Here is a 21243-nt window from a genome sequence, read left to right as displayed (position 1 = left end):
TTTGGCTCTTTTCCTGTTTGTTACACATCTGAGACGTTTAGCAGACAAATTCAAAGCGATACGTGGTTGGCCAAACTTACAAGTTAGAGGTTGATCCAACTAAAACGGCACTCGGCTACGGGTATTCGTAAACAAGTAATAAAAAATATAAAATTGAGAAGCATTCGATTTAGGTCTGTCTAACCCCAAGCAGCAGACCGTTAATAAAGAGCCTAGCATAAACAAAAAACAAAGATCTTTGTCTTGATAACAGCCAACTCTTGGTTCAACATGAAATACACACCAAGTTAAACAAGCCAAACTGGTATACACAAATCAAAATGAGCGGTACGCTAAAAAAAAGATATAAGGATTTACTTTACTTTTTCTTTTTAAGACACCTCCATCACGACTCAAAAAAAGCAAACAAATCAATTCTATGTATAGAAGTGGAAAATTTGTTGAGCACCATAATTTTGCCTGTTTAGTTAGTAAGGTACATTCGTAAAGAATGATTTAAGTTGGGCTTCAAAAGAAAGGATGCAAATGCTTTGAAGTTTAAAAATAATGGCCTTTCGCTTGTCACAAAACACGGAAAGATCATCAATTACAGGCTCGTCGGTCATATTTGAAAATCCAAATGAAATTAGCCTTGATGTTCCACACAAAGGAGAGTTAGTAACATCAAGCAATGGCAGTGGCCATATGCGCTTTTGGCACCAGCGCGCACTTGTTTCATGCTCGCTTGGATTTGCGCCGCTGCCAGGAGCAACAGATACTACCGAGCTGAACACCAAGAAACATTTATGCACAAAGCATGGAAGCAAACTCAAAGGACCGAGCAAACATGCAATTCATACACACTTAAAAATTCCAATTTGCGAATTACATTTGGTGTTTTTCTTTTTTTTTCTTTTTAGGGGGTCGGGGGGGGGGCAATGGCGACACCTTAAACCAGAGCAGACTGAACATGTGAATAACGTGTTATGATGAGGACATTTGGTATTTTCTTCTTTAATGAGGCATTCTATTTACGGAAGTCACGGCTCGTATTTTCCCTCTTCAAAGAAATGCTCTCACGGTGTTTGTTTGTGGTCATTTTAGCCACGTGTTTAGCTTGTCGCCTGACTGAGACATGCAAGAAAAGCGAGACAGATGAAGACGACAAATGGCCATTTAAAAAAAAAAAAACTATTGCAGCAGTGGTCAGATATACTGCATGTAGACCACCGTTAAACAGTTCCAGATGTATAAGTCAACATTAGCACACAAATCTAAAAGTCAGTTGAAATCATTTTAATGTAGTACAGTATTTTGGTTTTCTTTGATGCATGTAAATGCAGTGTGAGGCTATTTCATTGTAAATAAGTTACAATTGTATCAAGTTTATCTGTAATCAACCTTTCAACTTGTGTCCATATCACAATAAAGGCAACAGATTTTATTAAGACTGCCTCAATAAACTACCATCACTCATCCCACGCTTTGACTTTTGCTGAAAAAAAGGTAGATCAAGGCCAAAAAGCGACTTGCCTAAAAAAATGATGCTATGCAAAGCATTCACACACTCATGTTGCTTTGAAACCACTTTTGAATGTGATCAAGATGGGGCTATATGATGTTTTAACTCAATTTTATTTGTATTTGACAAGGTAAGAACAGATTCTCATTTGCACTACCGACCTTATCGTAGGCAGCAGAGTACAAAAAAAGTCAACTGTAAAAGTAAATGAGTTTGCTAGCTTTGGCTCACTCGCTCATTGTGTATTGTTGGTACACTTGCCTGACTTTGTTGCTGGCAGCGTGGGTTCAGTTCTTTCTCAGACTTTAGATTTCTCCTGATATTGATGGGGACCAATCCAGAATATAGTCTTCCTTTCACAAAGGCAGCTCAGGTCCAGCCAATCTCGACCCTGAGCGGGATAAGCATTTTAGAAAATGGATATGTGGGTGGTGAATTAAGAACATATTTTAGCAGGAATCCACATCAGTGATTGCAAACTACATTGATGAGAATATAGTTATATATATAGATTATATATATTATAATCATCAAAATGAAGCACTGTCAAGACAGAATCTCATTACATTGTGAGGTCTGTGGCAGAGTACATCGTACACCCAATTGTTTCAAAAATGCAACTGGAGCTGAATAATAAGCCCTGAGACTAATACGTAGAATTTGCATGGAGCTCATGCACATCTGGATGCTCATGGGCCCTAGAAGTTTTTCCACTGCTCAGGACGCCCCCAAATATAGTTCTCCATGGCTCAAGTTACCGGATGTAACTGAATTATTTTGGCAATACTTTTTTCCCCCCGACAAATAGTACATTATGAGTCATTTTTGTCCCTGGAGGTGTAAAGTGCCCCTGGTACATTTTCAAAATGGCTCTCAGAGGGAGCAGACTTAGAATAGAGTTTGAAAATATGTCTAAATTTATCATATTGTACCAACATAGGAGGCATGGTAGTTACCAAAGTAATCAAAGTCTACAAAGGTAGTAGACACTAATAGTGACACTATTCGACTAATTTGGGTCAAATGGGATAAGGGATTTCCCATGGCAATCTATATATGTTCAAATTCTGCCTATTCATGGATAAACAAACAAATAAATAAATCATTTTAAAACGATACACATTTTCAGCAGTGGCGTAGCCAGGAATTTTTCCAGTAGGGGCGCGCGCCCACAGGAAAAAAAATCGAACATCACCCACGCCGTTCGCTGATCGCTAAAACAACATCTGGGTCCGGGAGGCAAACGGTGAACGGATAACATCGCGCACATAGAATAGCGCAAGCACATTCGCGCAAGACCGAAAGAAAAAAACGGCATGAAAATGAAGAATCCAAAAAGCTCGATTTTTTTTAACCTGGACGCAGGGAGTCCAAACCGGGGCACCGCCCCGGCTCGCCCCGGCTTGGCTACGCCACTGACTGTCAAACACTTGGCGTGTGTCAATCGAGATCAAAAGCAAACTGGGGGAATAATACTTTATCGTGCATTAGTTACCATTTCATATCAGACAAAATATGAAATGAACAATAGTAAACCCATTTATGATTTTTGGGAAGAATCTGTGTTAAAACGTGGCCTGAGCAAGGGTAAATCACCCAGTGAAACAAACCTTTTATAAAATGTTTTTTTGGGTGGACAGTGGGTAAAGTGGCACACGATCCAGCAAGGATACGCTAAATTATATAATAATGTCATTTCCACCCCTAAAGACTCATAACACGCGTATATTCGAACTGCCCTGCCCACTTCGTGCCACTTTGGGATTACGCAAGAACGAGCAGATGAGCGCATTTGATCCAAAGGATTGCTTTGTATCTATAGCGTGATTTTTTTCATCACAAATTGATTTTCGAATAAGGACTCTCGTTTCATCAACACGTTTTAATTCCACGCAACTGGTCGTCGTGTCCTGTATGTGCGATAGGTGGGAGGAAAGAGCAAACACATGAGTGCTTTTGTGCAGTGAGAGAACTCTGACTCACGTATTTATTTGACGAGGTTCTAATCTTCTCGCACAATTCATTGGACGTCTCTACGATCGCACGGAGCGCCGACAAAAAGTCCACTCTCCGAACTTGGAGAGTTGCACAAACCAACCAACCAACCAACCAACCAAAAAACAACACAGTCTCTTTGAGAAATGAGCCAAAGTAGCAGAGACGGATCTTGTAGCACATCATGGCCAGCCAGGGACACGCTGGAAGAAAATGGCTTTTTGGCCAAAGTGTCCAAAGGAGGTGAGACGAGCCGGCTGAACGAAGCTGACATTGAGAAGATTTACGGAACACAGGACAAAGGCGAACAGAGCTGTCACAGAGCGATTGATGGCCACAAGGATTCGCCCATTGCGCAGTGCAGCGTGGGCGACCCTCCCTCCATAAATGCTTGCGCTTCCATCTCGGAGACAACCCGTGAGCTCTGCAAAGCCGTTTCCGTGTCTCTGGGACTCACCATGGACAGTGACGCCAGCAACGCTCAACACACACTCCCGCAGTGTGCCTCCAGCGACAGCTTCCAGGCCACCGCTTGTTTTTACGAAGTACAACCCAAGTACATGCACTTGACCGGACAAGAAACCGTGATGTTTCCAAGTTCCGAGGCAACTTTCTCACAGCAGCCCATCAATCCGACCTCTTCTTTGGAGTTCGCGCTCAACGACTTCTCCGAAGTACCTTCGAAACCATTTGACCACCTGGTAAACGCTCTCAACACCAGCGTGCTGAACGACTGCGCCGTGTTACCGTCATGCCGAGACTTCAAGCACTTCGCGGGGTCTTCAGGCTTCGGACAAGACCCAGGTAGATACCATCTTGATCAACACGGCGGTGGATACCATCAGCAATACGGCGTCGGTGTCAAGTCAGAGCAGCCAAACGGGGCGACGAATGACACGCAGTGGGCCAACACTTACATCCACGGGGACAGGTACAACGCTCAGCTTTGCCAGTCCGAGTCAACACCAAGCACGAGTACGGCCCAGGGTGATAGGTACACCGCTCAGCCTTGGGGGACAAGCCAGTCCGAGTCAACACCGTGTACGGCGAACGCGGCGGCGTTTCTCGGCGAGCCAAACGAGAGAAGCGCAGGAGGCACCGAGCCGTGGTACCCCCCGAGTGGGATGTCAATGCCGCCATATGCCAACAACAACATCAAGACCGAGGTGGGACAATGGGTGGTCCCCTACAACAAACCAAGGTAAGCATCACAAAATGTACTTAAAAGTAGTTTTTGGGAGAGAAAAAAAAGAAAAAGTGGCAGCTACAATGAACTCTAACTCCATTAATGTGACTTTAATGGACCAAATAAACAATTGCAACCCCAGGAATGTAGTGTAACATATTACTTACGTGTAATTAGTTTTAATTAACAATTGCAACCCCAGGAATGTAGTGTAACATATTACTTATGCGAATTTGATTTCACGTTTTTTTTTATATTGTCATTACCGTTATCAATTGGCTGATAACGGGTTGTGTTCCTAATAAGCGTTTCTGCCCGGGGTGACATTTGCGCAGCTATTTTATGTATGGCCATAACACACAGCAAACAGGCATTATTAACAAGATGAAACAAAAAGCCTTTGGCAAAAAAAAAAAAAAGAAAAAAGTCTGCTTGCCAGATTAGCGACCAACTGACCCAGGATTATGACTGGGCTCAAGTAATTACTGTCAACTCAGTTGACCAAATAGCAAGAATCTGTCTCTTAAACTTAAATGGAATGAAATTCTTAATTATTAATCATGTTGTTCTGCGTTCTAATATGTAATGTTAAACTGGTGACCTCATTTTGCATTGAACTGTGATTTGGCTATTTATGACAAGCTTACTTCTAAGCATACTTTTAAATTGGTGTCACGCTCATGAACTCACCTTTGCCCTAAATAACGGTGATGCGTTAAGTGATATTTTATCTTTGGACGTGATGTGGATGTCTGGTTTTGGGGTTCTGGGTTAAAATCCTAGCTGGGATCTTTGTGTGTGCATTGACATATTTCATTTTTTTCAGGTAATCGATTTTCCTCGGGAACTTCGTAAACATGCATTGCATATTATGTGAATTGTCAACTTCTAAATTTTAAGTGTTGATGTTTTTTTTTTTTTCCCTGCGTGTTCTCTGTGACAACTAATCCAGGGTGGACCCCCCTCGTCGCTCAAAACCAGCTGGGATAGACTCCAGCTCACAGCACGAGTGGCAGAAAGTAAATGAATATTTATAGCCAGATTTGGGTAACAACAAACAAAACGCAAAACAATCCCAAAATACATTATGAACAAGGTGCTATTTAATTTTTTTGCTAATGAGAAAAATTGCAATAAATTATATCCGTACGACATAAAATTTCAGCAAGTGGATCGAATCTTTAATTGGACTCCCCTTGTGTTTTTAACTGAATGCAACAAAGAATGGATCATGTTTTTTTTTTTTTTTTTATCTAAGCCCCGAGAATTATGAAGAACAACAAAAACTGTCAACAGAGCTTAGTGGACAGCAGACAGCCAATGTCTGGGTGACGTCATCCCTCATGCTTGTGAGCGCTGTCTGGTATTGGTAGCCCCGGGTAATACATCTCACTACCGATACCATCCATCAAATCATATTTATACTGAATTACTTAACAGCGGTGAAGCCTGCAGCAGCCAAATCGCAAATGAGGCCTGAATGAAGGGAAACAGGTCAAATTTTATTTTGGTGTAGAGTAGACACCTAACACAGACATTAGGTCACCTTTTGCCCATCTTTTGTTTGTGTTCAAAATGTCACACTGCAGGTGAGCGACTCCAGATGTGGATTTCCACGACTGTTGACTTCAAATTTGTTTGGGCTTAAGGGGGAAATTTTCTCAACTGTTTTCATGACCAATGTATTTTAGTGTTGGTTTTTACAGATGTTTTACGTTAAGTATAATATGTTAATTATTCTCACAGTTAGGAGGGTTCGGGTTTGATTCCACCCCCGGCCCTCCCTGTGCGGAGTCTGCATGTTCTCCCCAGGCCAGCGTGGGTTTTCTCCGGGCACTCCGGTTTCCTCCCACATCCCAAAAACATGCTTGGTAGGCCGATTGAAGACTCCAAATTGTCCCTAGGTGTGAGTGCGAGTGCGAATGGTTGTTTGTCTCTGTGTGCCCTGCGATCGGCTGGCAACCGGTTCAGGGTGTCCCCCGCCTACTGCCCGATGATGGCTGGGATAGGCTCCAGCACTCCCGCGACCCCCGTGGGGACTAAGCGGTTCAGAAAATGGATGGATGGATGGATGGATGTTCATTATTCCATTTTAAGAGACAGCAGATTGACAAGTGGACTAATTTTTAGGATTTGTGAGACCCAAAGGCTGACTTGTTTCAAATCCCTCATGCAGGCTCCCAGGCATGTCCTTCGACCGATGATTAAGCCCGCCCGCGCCAGCGAGGAGCTCAAGCACGCACTCCTTTTCTAATGAACTTATTTTTATGCATTTTCTTCAGTACGATAAGTCAACAAGTGACTTTATACTAATGTACGTAAATCAAAGTCTTGAAAAAGGCCAAAGTAGCTTTGAACTAGAAAGCGTTTTTTTTTTTCCACGTTCAGTTCCCCAGATGTTGTGCACTATGATGTCAGTGTCACGCCACAGCGGAATGAAATAGAACAAACGTAAACACACAAATAACAATTTGCGTGTCTCCCTACATTAATCAAATTATACTTTTGTCAACAGCAGGTACAAGAAAAGCCTTTTCATTTTCACCACTTGTTGGTATTTTGCACCATTGTTTGGAGTTGAAATCCCACGCCATGAGATATAATATCTGATTAATCCAATTACAGCATCACTATCGTTTTGGCAAGTTTTTTTTTTTTTTAAGCAAAGACATTTATTTAGCATTGGAACAAGAATGTACTGTAGAGCTGCTTTATCATTATTGTTATCTTTGTTTGTCCCAAGATACACATTAAAATGTGTATTGTTTTAAAAGCTTGTTTACTATCACAGTTTGGCAAGGTTGAGGACCCAAGTAACAGCAAATATGGGCATAACCTAACTATATAAAGTAAGAAAAATAGGACTCACAATAACATGAAAGTGACACAGCCAATACAATGAAGCAACAAGAACAGAATCAAAACAGGGACTTAAATACTAGTAAACTGATGCGACAACCAGGAACACCTGGACAAGACTCGAGTGACTAAGTAACAGGGCTAATGAGAACAAGTGGACACAGGGAGAGAACTTGACAAAACTAAATAAACACGACTAGAACCAAATCAACAAAAACACATCTAAAAACTCGAACGTGACTTCACTGACCCCAAAGTTCAAAAGTTCAACTAAACTCTCACCTTATGGGAGTGAACAAGTGATCCCCCCCCCCCCCCCCCCACACACACACACACACACCCCTCATGGTGGCTCCGCAGGAAACTGTTTTGGCACCCTTTCTTTCCTCAAAATCATGATACAACTATCCCCACAGTCTCTTACAGAATTAATACTGCTCCCCATTCTGTGTACATATGCTGTTTCTATTTCTTTTTGTATCCTTTGACATCACTCTCAATTGTTTTGTAAGAATATACAACTAGTAAATAATGCTAAAGAAACAGTTGAAGTAATAGCTTTCTGGTTCCTCATTTGTGTCCATCCTTGACAAAGTTGGAGAATGTACAAATGTATTGTATTTTAAGATAAGCACAATTATCACTAATGGGACGGAACGGTTTCCTGTATCGTTTTCATTCGAGATTACGTGCGCTGGCTGCCTTTTTGTTAATTTGTGGAATCTACCACAGTGATCTTAACCTGGATGGAGTCGTCATTTGTGTTGTTGTTTTTCCTAACTCATTTTGCCCTTGTATCTTTTACCGTGAATTTTGATATCCGAGTTGTCGTTCCCCCCCACCCAACATCTGTGTCTGTGCACAAAGGCTGACGCTGGGCGCATCCTGCCCCCCTTACCTCTTCCCTTCCACCACTACCACCCACCCTGTCAGACCTTTGGCTGCACTTTTGACACGCAAATATTTCCCACACCGTCCCCAGTCCCAAAAGCCCCGCAGTTAGAAGCTGTTGATTTATTACGCAAAGTAAAAAAATATAACTCGGGCTATTTTAACATTCACTGCCTGCACATGCTTTGCATTACAACTTTAACGTCCAGCTTTACTTGTCTTAAACTTAAAATGGCTAAGGTAGATAAACGTCTACCAGGCATTTATTTGAAGAGTGGAGGCTTTTATTTCAACAAAAGCTCCAATAAAGATAGAATACCAAAACAGTGCCCAAGCGGGGTACTTCCAAATAGAAACATGGCCAAGAGTTTCAAATATGCAGGACTTCAAACCATTTGATTGCATTAACTGCGTCTTTCTTGCGGTGCACTACAGGTTTGAGACTGGCAGAGAGCACGCGTTCGCCATGGAGTACCTCTACTCGGCACCGAGAGCATGCCTGATTTGTGCGGACGAGGCATCTGGGTGCCATTACGGTGCGCTCACCTGTGGTAGTTGCAAGGTTTTCTTCAAAAGAGCGGCTGAAGGTAAACGGGGGCCGCAAATGACATCGGTCATTGTTCGTACGTACACATAACATCTGCTCTTCTCTTTATCCAAAGGCAAGCAAAACTACTTATGTGCCAGCAAGAATGACTGCACCATCGATAAACTGAGGAGAAAAAACTGCCCATCTTGTAGGCTGAGGAGGTGCTTTGAAGCCGGGATGATTCTTGGAGGTAGGGTGGACAAACACTATTATTATTAAATGGATGTGTTTTCATTTAAGCATCAATCTCCACCAAAGACACAAAAACTTAGACTATTTAAAAAATTTTTTAGGGAAACAGCTGAGCCATTTGTTAACGTGTTACCTCCGAAAAGAGTATCAGTAGCCTTTGGATCAGTTTTCACATCAACAAAAACATGCTGGATCCCACAGCCTGCTTGGCCTTATTCCTGAAAAATGCAGAAATGGGTTCAGTATGTGAATTATAGTTTTAAAACACATCAAAAATGATTTTCAGGGTCGTTTTCAATGAATTCCATCAGTAATGGTAAAGCCATGGCTCAAATAATTTTCCATCTGAGAAAAGAAAATACTAATATGAGGTCTTGGCAGTAGTTGGTTGAATTTTTGGATCTTCTGCTATTGTTAATTTTTTTTTTTTCTTAAAAATATGGACCATTTCTTTTTCACCCAAACTGTCTTTACTGTACTGTTAGTGAGGGTGCTATTTGCACAATAGCAGACAGAAAAATAAATGTTATTTAGAATAAATGTATGAATTTGTGAACACATCTAAACTACTATATTTCAACGTTGTCATGGGTTTAATGAGCATATAAAATACTCACAGTACCATTAATACCCATATAAAAACCAAGATGACACAAATTGCTAAAAACATTTTTAATGTTTATCGACCAGATTATATAAAAATGACCCACATGCAAATGGTGAGAAATCACCACCAAATGATCACGTTACTGTAAGATTTTTCACACTCAAAGTACTCCTTAACTATTCCATTAGTTATCTGCTGTCTTTAATGAATGCTAATAATCTCAGTGTACTGCATGAATAAAACACATTACAGGGAAAGCCGAAGATGTAATAGTAGTAGCGTGCTTTGCCAAGAAAGACCAAGTACTTTCTTCACTGCACATCCTCGACAACTCTCAATTGGAGCATCATCACAATAGGGGATGATAGTGATAATCAAGCCCCTGACGGAGCCTGCCGTCCAATTTAGACCCATTTCATTCACTTCCCCTTACTGTCAGCTACATATCTGCTTGTCATATTAGGCTGTAAGAATCGACTTGTAGTGGACTAATTTTGGTCTTGTGTTCAATTTCCACTCCCCTCCATCTTCTCATTCTGTTTACAGTGAAAATTGTATGGCAGGCGCGAAGTCTGATACGAGACATGTGAATTAAAGCAGCAGACACGCTGGTAATTTGGCCTGGAGTTAGCGACAAAACCGCCGAGCAAAAATGCCGTGATTGGTCATAAAAAGGCACATCTTTTCTAGTCGGGGCTAAAACGAGAGTCCTTTCGCGTATGTGCTCATCGTAAATGTGTCGTTCACTTGCGGCACGTCACAGCACCATTTCCACACGTTTTGTAGAGATCCGGAGGCCAAAATATTGGCGATATTGGAGAACCGAACGCATGTTTGTGAGTTGAAAATATTATATATCGAAAATATGATATTATATTGTATATATTGCTATTACTTATTTTACAGGTTAAAAAAAACAAGTCAAAAATATATATAGAAAATATTATCATTAATTTTTTTACAGGTTAAAAAAACGAGTAAAAAATATTATATATAGAAAATATAATATTGCATTATATTATTATTTATTTTTTTACAGGTTAAAAAAAAAAACAAGATGTTTGGTTGAAGGAAGAAATATGTTTTTCCAGAAACAAAAGAAAATTAAATTAGGACATGCGTGTTTTGTACTAAAAGAAAGAACTCTTTGGTGACGCTCACTTTCTTTTGAACTTTTTTTAAACTAGTGCAACTCAATGGGAACAAAACTGAATAAAATTTGATGTGCAGCTGCGGTAAGGAACAGGATATAGCAATACATCTTTTACTATGATCCAGAATTAGATTTGTTCCATATTTCTGGTGCATTGTGCAGCCATGGTGGAGGTCAGCACTCGTGTACATGTAGTTTTTTTTAAATGTACTTTAAGATACACTTTTATTCCTTAATTTCCGGAAAGTCTTTAAAGAGAGGCAAACAACAGCCAATTTTATGAATTTTGTTAAGTATGGCATCTGCTCAAATAGCATTTAAAAGGTTCAATTTTGGATGAAATGAATTCTTTATTATTGCTGGAATGTTAATTATTTCCTCAAAAAAAAAACCCCAAAAAACAAAGGAGCTTTTTCATAGCAGGATGCAGCTCCCGCAAGCTGTCCTCATTCACCGATCATTCTGCTGTGATATTTAGAGCTCGTCATTTGACAAATTAATAAAAAAATGAAGGCTCGGGAAGGGTGGAACTATGTGTAAAAGACAGCTCATCGCCTTGTAAGGCTTTTAGGACCCCAAACGAAATTATTAATGCGCCATCACTACGTAGGAGACGCCATGAACTACCTTTTAAAATTGATCTGAGCAATTCACATCACCAGTTTGAGCTGATCACCGTACCATTGCATTGTACACTACACACACACATTATATATATATATATATATATATATATATATATATATATATATATATATATATATATATATATATATATATATATATACACACACACACACACACACACACACACACACACACACACACACACACGCGCGCGCACGCAGTGTTTTTTATCTTCCTCGAAGAAAGAATCAAAGCCTCGACTGACGATCCTCAGCGGGAACTTTTAATTAGGCATTTTTATTTGATGTTTGTCATGGGATCAAAATTTAGATAGGTTAGCCTGGCAAATGATACTCCTTCTGTAATTTGAAATTTGCCCTCACGTCTACCTCAATTGAGGCCGGCTTAAGTTGTGTCTAAAACTGGCAATTCAATATTGAGCCAAGTGAGCTGCAAACTTAGCTAGCAGTTTTACTAAAAGTCTCCCCACAGAAGCTCTGAGAAGCAATCACAAGACAATTAAAACCGTGGGATAGGGAAAAGGTAATTTCGATCTCTTTGTGTGTCTCGGCATGTGAAGATGTTGACAATAAAGCAGACTTTGACTTTTTGACTTTGACTTTACTGCCAGTCAACAGGTAGGAACATTCAGCACAGACAATAATTTGGACAACAATTGTATTGTCCCCAAACGGACGTCCATTCTGGCAGAGTAGATACTTTTAGAACTCAACGAGGAAAGGAACACAGACAAAAATGTTGTCGCATCCACAAGAAGCACTCAAAGCCGGAAATCTTTAGTTCAACATTTTTTATGATTCATTGACAAGCCACAAATGAGAATCTGTATGATGAACAGGTAAGTCCACATACAAGCATTTGTACGAATAAAACCACCCCTTCAAATTGAAGATCATCAAAGTCACACCAATACTTTTGGACAGAATAGAAGACATCACCTCGCAGGATGAAAACAGCATGAAACTTTGGTTGGGCTTCCTTTGGCCACAATAACCGCAAGCAGACAATTGCTGTAGTTGCAGATCTGAACTGAACACTGGTCAGAAGGAATTTTGGACCAGTCAACTTGACAAAATTTTCATTTCAGCAATATTTTTGGGTGGTCAATTCGGTTGAGGTCAGAATTGGCCCACTCCAGAAAACGTATTTTCTTTAGTTGATTTATGATGCCAGTCCGCCGTTGATTTATTACGTCCAGGCCCCGAGGCAGTAAAGCAGCCCGTAACCACCAGCTCTCCAGGATTTGAGAGTGCTAAACTTCTACCAGTTAACGTTGTTGTTACTCATCTTTATTGTTGGGAGTTACGTCCAGTTTTTTCTTCATCTTATACGATTCACATTTTCTCAGCATGATGCGGTGTAGACTTGATGGCAGAAGCAGAAAACTCAGATAAAATGTAACAGGTACTCCATCCATGCATGAGTCACTTTGGTCTTGAAGTTTAGGTCATCTTTTTTCCTCTTTGCCATCTTTCAATTTCACTACTGTGCCTTTTCCATTCGCCATCTCACAATTTCACTCAGCGTTTTAGTGAACGCTGAATCCCAAATGTAATGCAAATGGCCATGTTGTGTGTCTTTGCAACCCAGCCAAATCTTACAGGTAGGAACATTTCTTTAAAAATATGCCAGCAAAATACACACACAAGATGACCGCAGACCTTTCCAGCAGATGAGACTCATCTGTTCAATATGACTCAAAAGCTTCGGAGATCTGAAGATTAGTCTTAGTATTGTTGGTTAAAATTGTTTTCTTTTTTATCAAAAAAAAAAAAAAACAGTGGCTGCATGAGGCATTTATAAATCAATGATTTTAAAAGTGGAATGACTTGAATTAAACTGCAGTCACGTTTTTCTGCCAAATTTCCACTTCCAGTTCAGATCTTATTGGATGGAATAATGGCATAAAAAGATGAATTATTGTCTTATGGGGATGAATCTAATTTTCGGAATCTGAATGATTGACGTTGAGAAAGGCTTTTTGTCTGATCCATCACTACTCTCCACCACGATTGATCCAAAAAAACATTGACACTGTTTTTTTTTTTCCTTTGGTAGCACGCAAACTGAAGAAGCTAAGAACTTTAGAGGACCGTCCTGGTATGAACAAACCAGAGCGTATCCCAAGATTGGCGGTCCTGAATTCCAGCGACCGGGTGGGCTTCTTTAAACTCTTGAGATCCATTGAGCCGGAGGTTGTGAATTCAGGCTACGATCATTGCAACCCTGACACAGCAGGCAGTCTGCTCACCAGCCTCAATGATCTTGGAGAAAGACAACTCGTCAACGTGGTCAAATGGGCTAAAAGACTCCCAGGTAAGACACTGAGTTTCAAATCCTAAGTCATGCCACAAGCATCAATTTTCCAGGAAGAAATCCGGTCGAAAAACATTGTTATTTTAGTACAAGATTTTTAAACATTTTGGGCTGTTTGAATGAAGAGCAACTATTTTTTTTATGTTGTCAATGTCAATGTTTGGCTAGAGAAATGCGTTTGGATGTATTTGACAAGAAAGCATAAAAAGTAAAAAAAATTAATGATTTGTCCATTGGTTATGACAGTCCATGGAAAGATAGTCGATCCATGAGGAATCCCACATTTAATTAATTATAGGTGATTTAAAATGTCTTAATATCTCTTTATAGGTTTTAGGACTCTATACATGGAGGACCAATTGACTTCCATCCAGGTTTCCTGGATGAGTGTGATGGTGCTTGGCTTGGGGTGGCGCTCTTATCAGAACACCAACGGCAGCCTGCTCTACTTCGCGCCTGATCTGGTCTTCGACGAGTAAATGATCAAATTCACTTGACACATTCTGACACTAATTTCCTGCTGTCGTATCTTTTTCACGCCTTTGTTGAAAACAACCTAATATATAGAGAATCAAAATATATATATTTGGGATTTTTCATAAATGAGAAATAGTTTTGGTTACCATGGTGTGAAGGTAATATAGTTAGGGGCCAGGGGGCAAAAGCAGAAATTTCCATTAGTCTGTTATTTTACTTTCCCCTTTTACTGTGTGTACCTTTCTCAAACGTGACACCATTATGCAAAGCAGCAACAATAAGTTGGGCTGGCAGCTTACGCCAACGTTATGAAAAAAACAAAGCTAGTACGCTGTGCTGCCACAATTATTTTGACATGAACATGAATATAACTTTTAACACAACTCATTTGGAGTCACACCAGTAAAGTAGTGTTCAACTCAATTTCCACGACGTCAAGCTCCACTGAAAGAGTTGCAAGTGGTTACAATTTCATTCAAAAGTAAATTGAAGTTCCCAAGTTGAATGTCCGAATAGAACACAGATTACCGAGTTGTTCTTAAAGGGTGTGGTGAATTATCAGATCCAAATTGGAGTGAATTACGGCTGGTGGAGCTCGTGTAATTCAGAAACGGTGGGTATAATTTGAGCTATTTGAAAGAAATGCGAGCGCTAAGTGTTAATGGACCAAAGTGCTCGCTGTCACTTGGCTGCTTACTGTGTCTTACCAAGCCAGCGTTATCCTGTAGGAAGGACAAAAAGCTGGCAAGCGTCGTAAATGAGACACCCAGTCTCCATGTTTAACTCGCAAAGCTTTAGCAATTCGTTGTACATCTTGCGATTTGCACTCTAATAATTGAGATTGGGCTGCAGATGAAAGAAACCTATCAAACAAGTGGGAGAGCTCTGCCAAATGAAAATGGAGCCTTAGTGGAGTTGCATTTCACTTAAGTACCGGGTTTCCTAAATAGTGGCCTGGAAAGTTATGCACGCCTCTAAATACTTTTATTATTTATGTACATCGCCGTTTGGAACAAAACACCAACAAACAAAAAAACTTGCTCGCACACACTATTCTTTTTTTTTTTTTTTTTGCTTCTGAGGAAATTGAGAAGAAAGTATAGTTGTAAAGTCGTGCACTGATTCAGTCAGTTGGCATCAGTCATATTTTGTGGAATCATCCAAAATGTTCCATTACATTACACAACTTTATTCTTCCCGCTTCATCCTGGCTTCACATGGTTTTCTACAACGTGGTCATTTCCCCAAATCTTAATCAAATAGAACAGAAGTAAAATGATTTTTACATTTGTAGCGAAACCTCTGGTCACTCACTCTTATGCTCTTGTCAGAATGGGAAATATCCAATTTATATATTTCTTATCACCTGATATTGTTAGCAGGAAAATCCATTTGTTCCATTTGCGTTTCAATTTGGTGGTAACCTCACACCTCGTCTCCTGCAGAGCTCATCACACAAATGTCAGACGTGTAAAAACGTTTTAGGAGTCTCTTTTTTGGACCTGGCCCCTTTCACCCTGCTTTCTTCTTACCACACACAGGGAACGGATGCACACCTCCAGCATGTACGAAGACTGCGTCCGAATGAGGGACCTGGCGCAGCAGTTTGCGGCGATCGAGCTCACGCTGGAGGAATTCCTGGTCATGAAGGCTCTGCTCCTCTTCGGCATTGGTAAGTTGGGATCTGTTCAAAAAGAATTTTAGTTTACCCAACTGACAGGGGGAAAGAAAATAGGGACAGCAGTAAAATGGCGGAATATCAACTAGGGAGCTTTAACGATGATGATGCAACATATTCCCGTCTGTGGGCTAGTTGAAGAGAATTGTTTGATGTTGCAAGAAAGAGTCATTTTTAATGCGTTGTCAGTGTGCCTAAAACGTTAGTCAGTTCACAAAGTTAGCAAAGCTAGGGGAACATGTTGTTTTGATCGGGACCAGTCTTTTTTTTTTTTTTTTTCCTCCATGTCAGTACAAACTCTATGCAAGTTAATAAGCGTGCAACAGTTTTGAATGCAGAGGTTATTTTTCTACCAAGTCATCAAAATAGGTATTTTATATGGGTCATTTGTAATTCGTATTCTCGGGGAGGGGGGGAAAAATGCTGACCTTTTTGTTTGCTGTAGTTCCAGTGGAAGGTCTGAAGAGCCAGAAATACTTTGACCAGGCGCGCTACAACTACATTGGCGAACTCGGCCGGCTGGCTTATAAACATCCTACGTCTGGGCCAGAGAGGTTCTACCAGCTCACACGTCTGATGGATTCCATCCAGATAGTGAGTGAGATTTGCCCCGACAAAATAGAAGGAATAAGGCCAATATTTTAAAAATGGTCAAAATTCGATTCGATCAAATTAATCACCTTGTATTTTAAATAATCTTTTTTTTTTTTTTTTAAACTAAAGATTACCCAAGGCTTCTGATTTCAGGCTCTCCAAAGAGATTTTTCTAGTCCTTAATGAATGCAAACTAAGCATGAAATAATCCCCCTGGAATGAACCTACAGTCTTAAAATCATGCAAATATTTGGTATCATTTCCATTTCAGACGGTGAAAAAGCTGCAGTACTTCACATATGACCTGTTTCTCAAAGCTCAGTCAATCTACCCCAAAGTGACCTACCCAGACATGCTTGGACAAATCATCTCAGTCCATGTGCCAAGGATCCTGCGGGGAAAGGCTAACGCTATCCTGTTTCACAAGTAGACGATGGAATTTTCAAAACGAAGCATCATCCCTTTGCTGCCAGCATATCTATAACAATGGCTTTGTACTGTTTCCCGCTAATTATGAGCTCATAATCATATTCTGTGCTAATTGTCTCTCTTCTTTTAAGCCATATTTGACTTTTGTGTGTGTGGGTGGGGGTGGGGGGGGGGTGTTCAAGCTTGTAGCTAAAATATTAGCATGGCAGACTCTGTTCAAATTTGAACAAAAATTCCGTCAGAGTTGAAAAAACAGGCTCGGGAAAACAAAACAAATTGAAATCCAGAAAGTTTGATCTACTCACCAACGCAGGCGGAAGTGAGGAAGTGAACCACTTCATTGCCAGATATAACTTTATTAGAAGAGGCTAGAAAGGTTCCAGGGAGACAACAAATAAAAAATGACAGCCGGCTTTGCGGGAACAGCCTTGTGGGTAGGGAGAAAGACAAGCGTGCCCGACTTGGCCCTGCCAAGAAAGGAATCTATGCCTTGAAGATAACAAATCAGTCTTTGACACGCTTGTTTGGCTACTTTTCAATTCAACCAGTTCAGAGTTGGGAGTATTGCTTACCGTTGTGCGGTCTCCTTTCTCATCAGAATCAAACAAACTGATTGAATCTGCACATTTACAAAGAATGTGAAAAATGATTGAATATGCACATTTACAAAGAATCTCAATTTAATATTTGTTTTCATTACTATTATCTATAGGGTTTATAGAGGCTTTTTTCTACTTTTTCCAGATACGTATACTCCTGGCTTAAAGGATTGTAGTTTTTGTTTTTTGTTCTTTAATGTTGTACTTTTCTTAAAACACTCGTCACCTTGAAAACTACTGTGCAAGACAATGCTGAAAATCCGACACCGTAAAGCAGGGGTCCCCAAACTTTTTCCTGTGAGGGCCACATAACTTTTCCCTTCTCTGATGAGGGGCCGGCGTCAGTTTGTAACAGAAAAAGTGTGACAATCGTAGGGGAGCTTAAAAAATGTATTGTTTTCCAGAAAGCCACACATAACCAAATAACGGTTATTTAATAACCCTTTCCAGGTTCTTTACAGAAAAGAAGTCAGGAAACAAATAATAACACTATTAATGAAATAAATACTAAACTAAATAACCCCCTCTGAGTTCTTCACAGAAAAAAACAGGAAATAAATAATAACTAAATAACTCTCTCTGGGTTCTTCATATAAAAAAAAGCCATGGAACATTAACTTTCTGTTGTGCCATGCACAATCTTAACAGATAAAAGTTCAGCTCAGTTGTCAGAGCAGAATCTCTCTGACACATATGAGCAGTCTCTTAAAGTTCTTGTGTTCCTTCCTTATAATCCTTTTGTAGGTTCCAGTAGGCTTGTAGACACCGCTGTCTTTTTTGTTAAAGTTTGCTAGTGCGTCATAGTCTGGAGTAAAATTTGTTGTGGCAATTCTTAGGCGAGATCCGAGGTGTTGGTCCGTTTACCTCGATCTGTGACGGGTTGATGTTGACGTTCATGTGGCTGAACGTCACGTCGCGTACGTCGAGCCAAATTGGCCACTCTCTTTTAAACGCTCGGCACTGTGTCCACCTTGCTTTTCCTTGGGCGACTCATTTTAATGGAACGATTCCAGGGGAAGGTTTGTGGGTGGCTTTAGCGCAAAACTGCATCTGAAAGCTCAGCGCGCGAATTACAAGAATGCTGTCGTCACATCCCACGTTCTAAATTCAGGACTGATACAAATAGAGCACGAGTGCGCCATGTCCGTACTACTGAGTACGTACACGCACTTGTGAGTGTGCACCGAGCTTTCTGACACGGCTTCCGGTAGTAAATGCGCAGGCGAGCCCATCCCCATCTACTGGAGAAACGCAGTCATTGCAGGCAAAATGACCAAAAAAAAAAGTTTAATAATACAATTTGTTCAGGGTTGGCGGGCCGGATTAAACGGTCCCATGGGCCGTATCCGGCCCGCGGGCCGTAGTTTGGTGACCACTGCCGTAAAGCATCATGCTTAATTTTTCACAGATGATTGGTTAAAAAAGAGAGCATATTTAGTAATACGAAAATTGTCTGACAAATTCGAAATACTGGGATTGCATTTAGAAATACGCCTGTCAGTTACAAAGTCAAAGTCACCTTTATTGTCAATCTCTTCACATGTCAAGACACACAAAGAAACCGAAATTACGTTTTCTCTATCCCACGGTGACGAGACATATTACCCGATAGACATACAAGTAACATATTACGTTTTTATGATGGCGTCATCTTGCCTGCAGGCCCCGAAGAACCACATATGAGTAGCAATTTTCAAGCAGCATAGCTAATGTGCCTCCCATGAAGTCCTGTGGCCTTTGTTAAAAAAATATTTTATAAACGTGCCTCCTGTGTTGTATCACTTAGTTTAGTTAATTGAACATGAGCTAACATCCCAGAGGTCATGGATGAACACAGCATGCTGTAGACATGCACAGTGACAAATGTAAGCAGCTAAAATCTGACCGCCCATCGCATTGGTGTACCGTGTTTTTAGTACGAGTGTTTTTACTTTGTGTGGAAAGTCAAAGGGACTGAAGGAGGATATCTACCATATAATTGAAACGTTTTGAACAATATAATGTACCTTATTATCTTTTCCGTCAACACTGATGTTAAACAATGTTCAGTTTGGTAACAATGCTATGCTTTTAACAGACCTGGTGTTAAAAATCCACACCATGACGCTCATTAGACTCCACAGTGTTACCGGCAATGTATTTGTATAGCTGGTATGTAGACTGCATAATAAAGTGGTTCACTTGTACCCTTACTGTATACATTAATCCCTCGCTACATCACGGTTCATTTATCACGGCTTCAGTACATCGTGGATTTTTTTCAAAAAAATACAAATAAAAGAAAAAATCACAATAAAAATCCAAAATTGAGGAATTATGGCACGAAAGATGCCCGCACGCCAGCAGAAGGCAGGGAGTGCCCAAACAATTGCAGTACGTACACTTGTACCTTGTAATAAAAACATAACAGGTATAAAACAGTATTTTACCTTGTTACAAAAACAAATGTGTGCCTAAAACGTTAGTTCACAAAGTTAGCAAAGCTGCGGGAACATGTTTTGATCGGGACCAGAACGTGTTTTTCTCAATGTCATGCTTTTTCAGGGATGCAACCGCTGCTTTGTCTTAAGGCTTATTAAAATTCATACTCGAAGCACTTTGCACTTTTTACGTTTTATGAGTCAGCATTTGAGGTCTATCGCATTCTAAAGTTTGAGGAAGTTAGACGAGTGTGAATTTGGTGGCATAAACCTCTCAATTTATGCCACCAAATTGTATAAATGTTATTTCAGAGAACACAACGCCTTTCATACTCCAGCAATCGGCTGCCCACAGTATGAATGGAGTCTAGCTGCAGGGCATAGAAATTGGCACGAGTTCAGCCGAGGAATTTACACTGCCTTCTAGTGAGTCTCTGAAGGTTGGTATGTGGTGGGAGGTGAGGATGGAAAAATAAATACAATGGCTGATTCAAAACAGTTTTTATAACTGGACGGCTTTTCCGATCGGCCAGCTATATTAAAATATGGGGAAAGGAAGTGATGTGAACTGGAAAAAAAAAAGACATCTATAGTTTTGTTTCACAAAACGAGAGCTAAAGAATGGGAGCGGAGTTACATTGTTTGCACATATCAAATTTTAAAATACTTTGTATTCAAAATTGTCTTTGGGTTCTTAAAAGATTTTGTATACAAGCAACCAGTGGCGTAGCCAAGCCGGGGCAAGCCAGGGCAGCGCCCCGGTTAGGACTCCCTGCGCCCCGGTTGAAAAAAATCTAGCTTTTTGGATTCTTCATTTTCATGCCGTTTTTTTTCTTTTGGTCTTGCGCGAATGTGCTTGCGTTATTCTATGTGCGCGATGTTATCCATTCACCGTTTGCCTCCCGGACCCGCATGTTGTTTTAGCGATCAGCGAACGGCGTGGGTGATGTTGGTTTTTTTTTTCCTGTGGGCGCGCGCCCCTACTGGAAAAATTCCTGGCTACGCCACTGCAAGCAACAATGGTGAAAATTGAAAATTATGAATCCCAGTTGGCAAGGTCCCTCCTCAAAGAAGAAAAACACATACCTGTCCCAGATCTTATCCAAAAG

General features: G+C 40.5%; 1 protein-coding gene across 1 annotated transcript; it reads left to right on the top strand.

Moving 5' to 3' along the window:
• The first annotated feature begins 3259 nt into the window (after positions 1-3259).
• Positions 3260-19900, top strand: LOC133167994 (androgen receptor-like). Its single transcript, XM_061299183.1, has 8 exons — positions 3260-4697; positions 8868-9019; positions 9095-9211; positions 13680-13937; positions 14268-14412; positions 15956-16086; positions 16538-16686; positions 16958-19900. The coding sequence occupies exons 1-8, from the start codon at positions 3643-3645 to the stop codon at positions 17114-17116; spliced, it is 2166 nt and encodes a 721-aa protein (XP_061155167.1). The 5' UTR covers positions 3260-3642; the 3' UTR covers positions 17117-19900.
• The last annotated feature ends 1343 nt before the right edge of the window (positions 19901-21243 follow it).

The sequence above is a fragment of the Syngnathus typhle genome, linkage group LG15 (genome assembly GCF_033458585.1).
Source record: "Syngnathus typhle isolate RoL2023-S1 ecotype Sweden linkage group LG15, RoL_Styp_1.0, whole genome shotgun sequence".
Taxonomy (NCBI): domain Eukaryota; kingdom Metazoa; phylum Chordata; class Actinopteri; order Syngnathiformes; family Syngnathidae; genus Syngnathus; species Syngnathus typhle.
Note: the sequence above shows the minus strand (reverse complement) of the source record. Positions and strands in the feature narration are given on the sequence as shown.

What these genes read in the sequence shown, in the direction of transcription:
- LOC133167994 (XM_061299183.1), top strand. Translation starts at nt 3,643, where the DNA reads ATGAGCCAAAGTAGCAGAGACGGATCTTGTAGCACATCATGGCCAGCC. An exon ending in AGCCGGGATGATTCTTGGAG is followed by an intron (nt 9,212 to 13,679) that starts GTAGGGTGGACA and finishes TTCCTTTGGTAG; the next exon opens with CACGCAAACTGAAGAAGCTA. An exon ending in ATGGGCTAAAAGACTCCCAG is followed by an intron (nt 13,938 to 14,267) that starts GTAAGACACTGA and finishes ATCTCTTTATAG; the next exon opens with GTTTTAGGACTCTATACATG.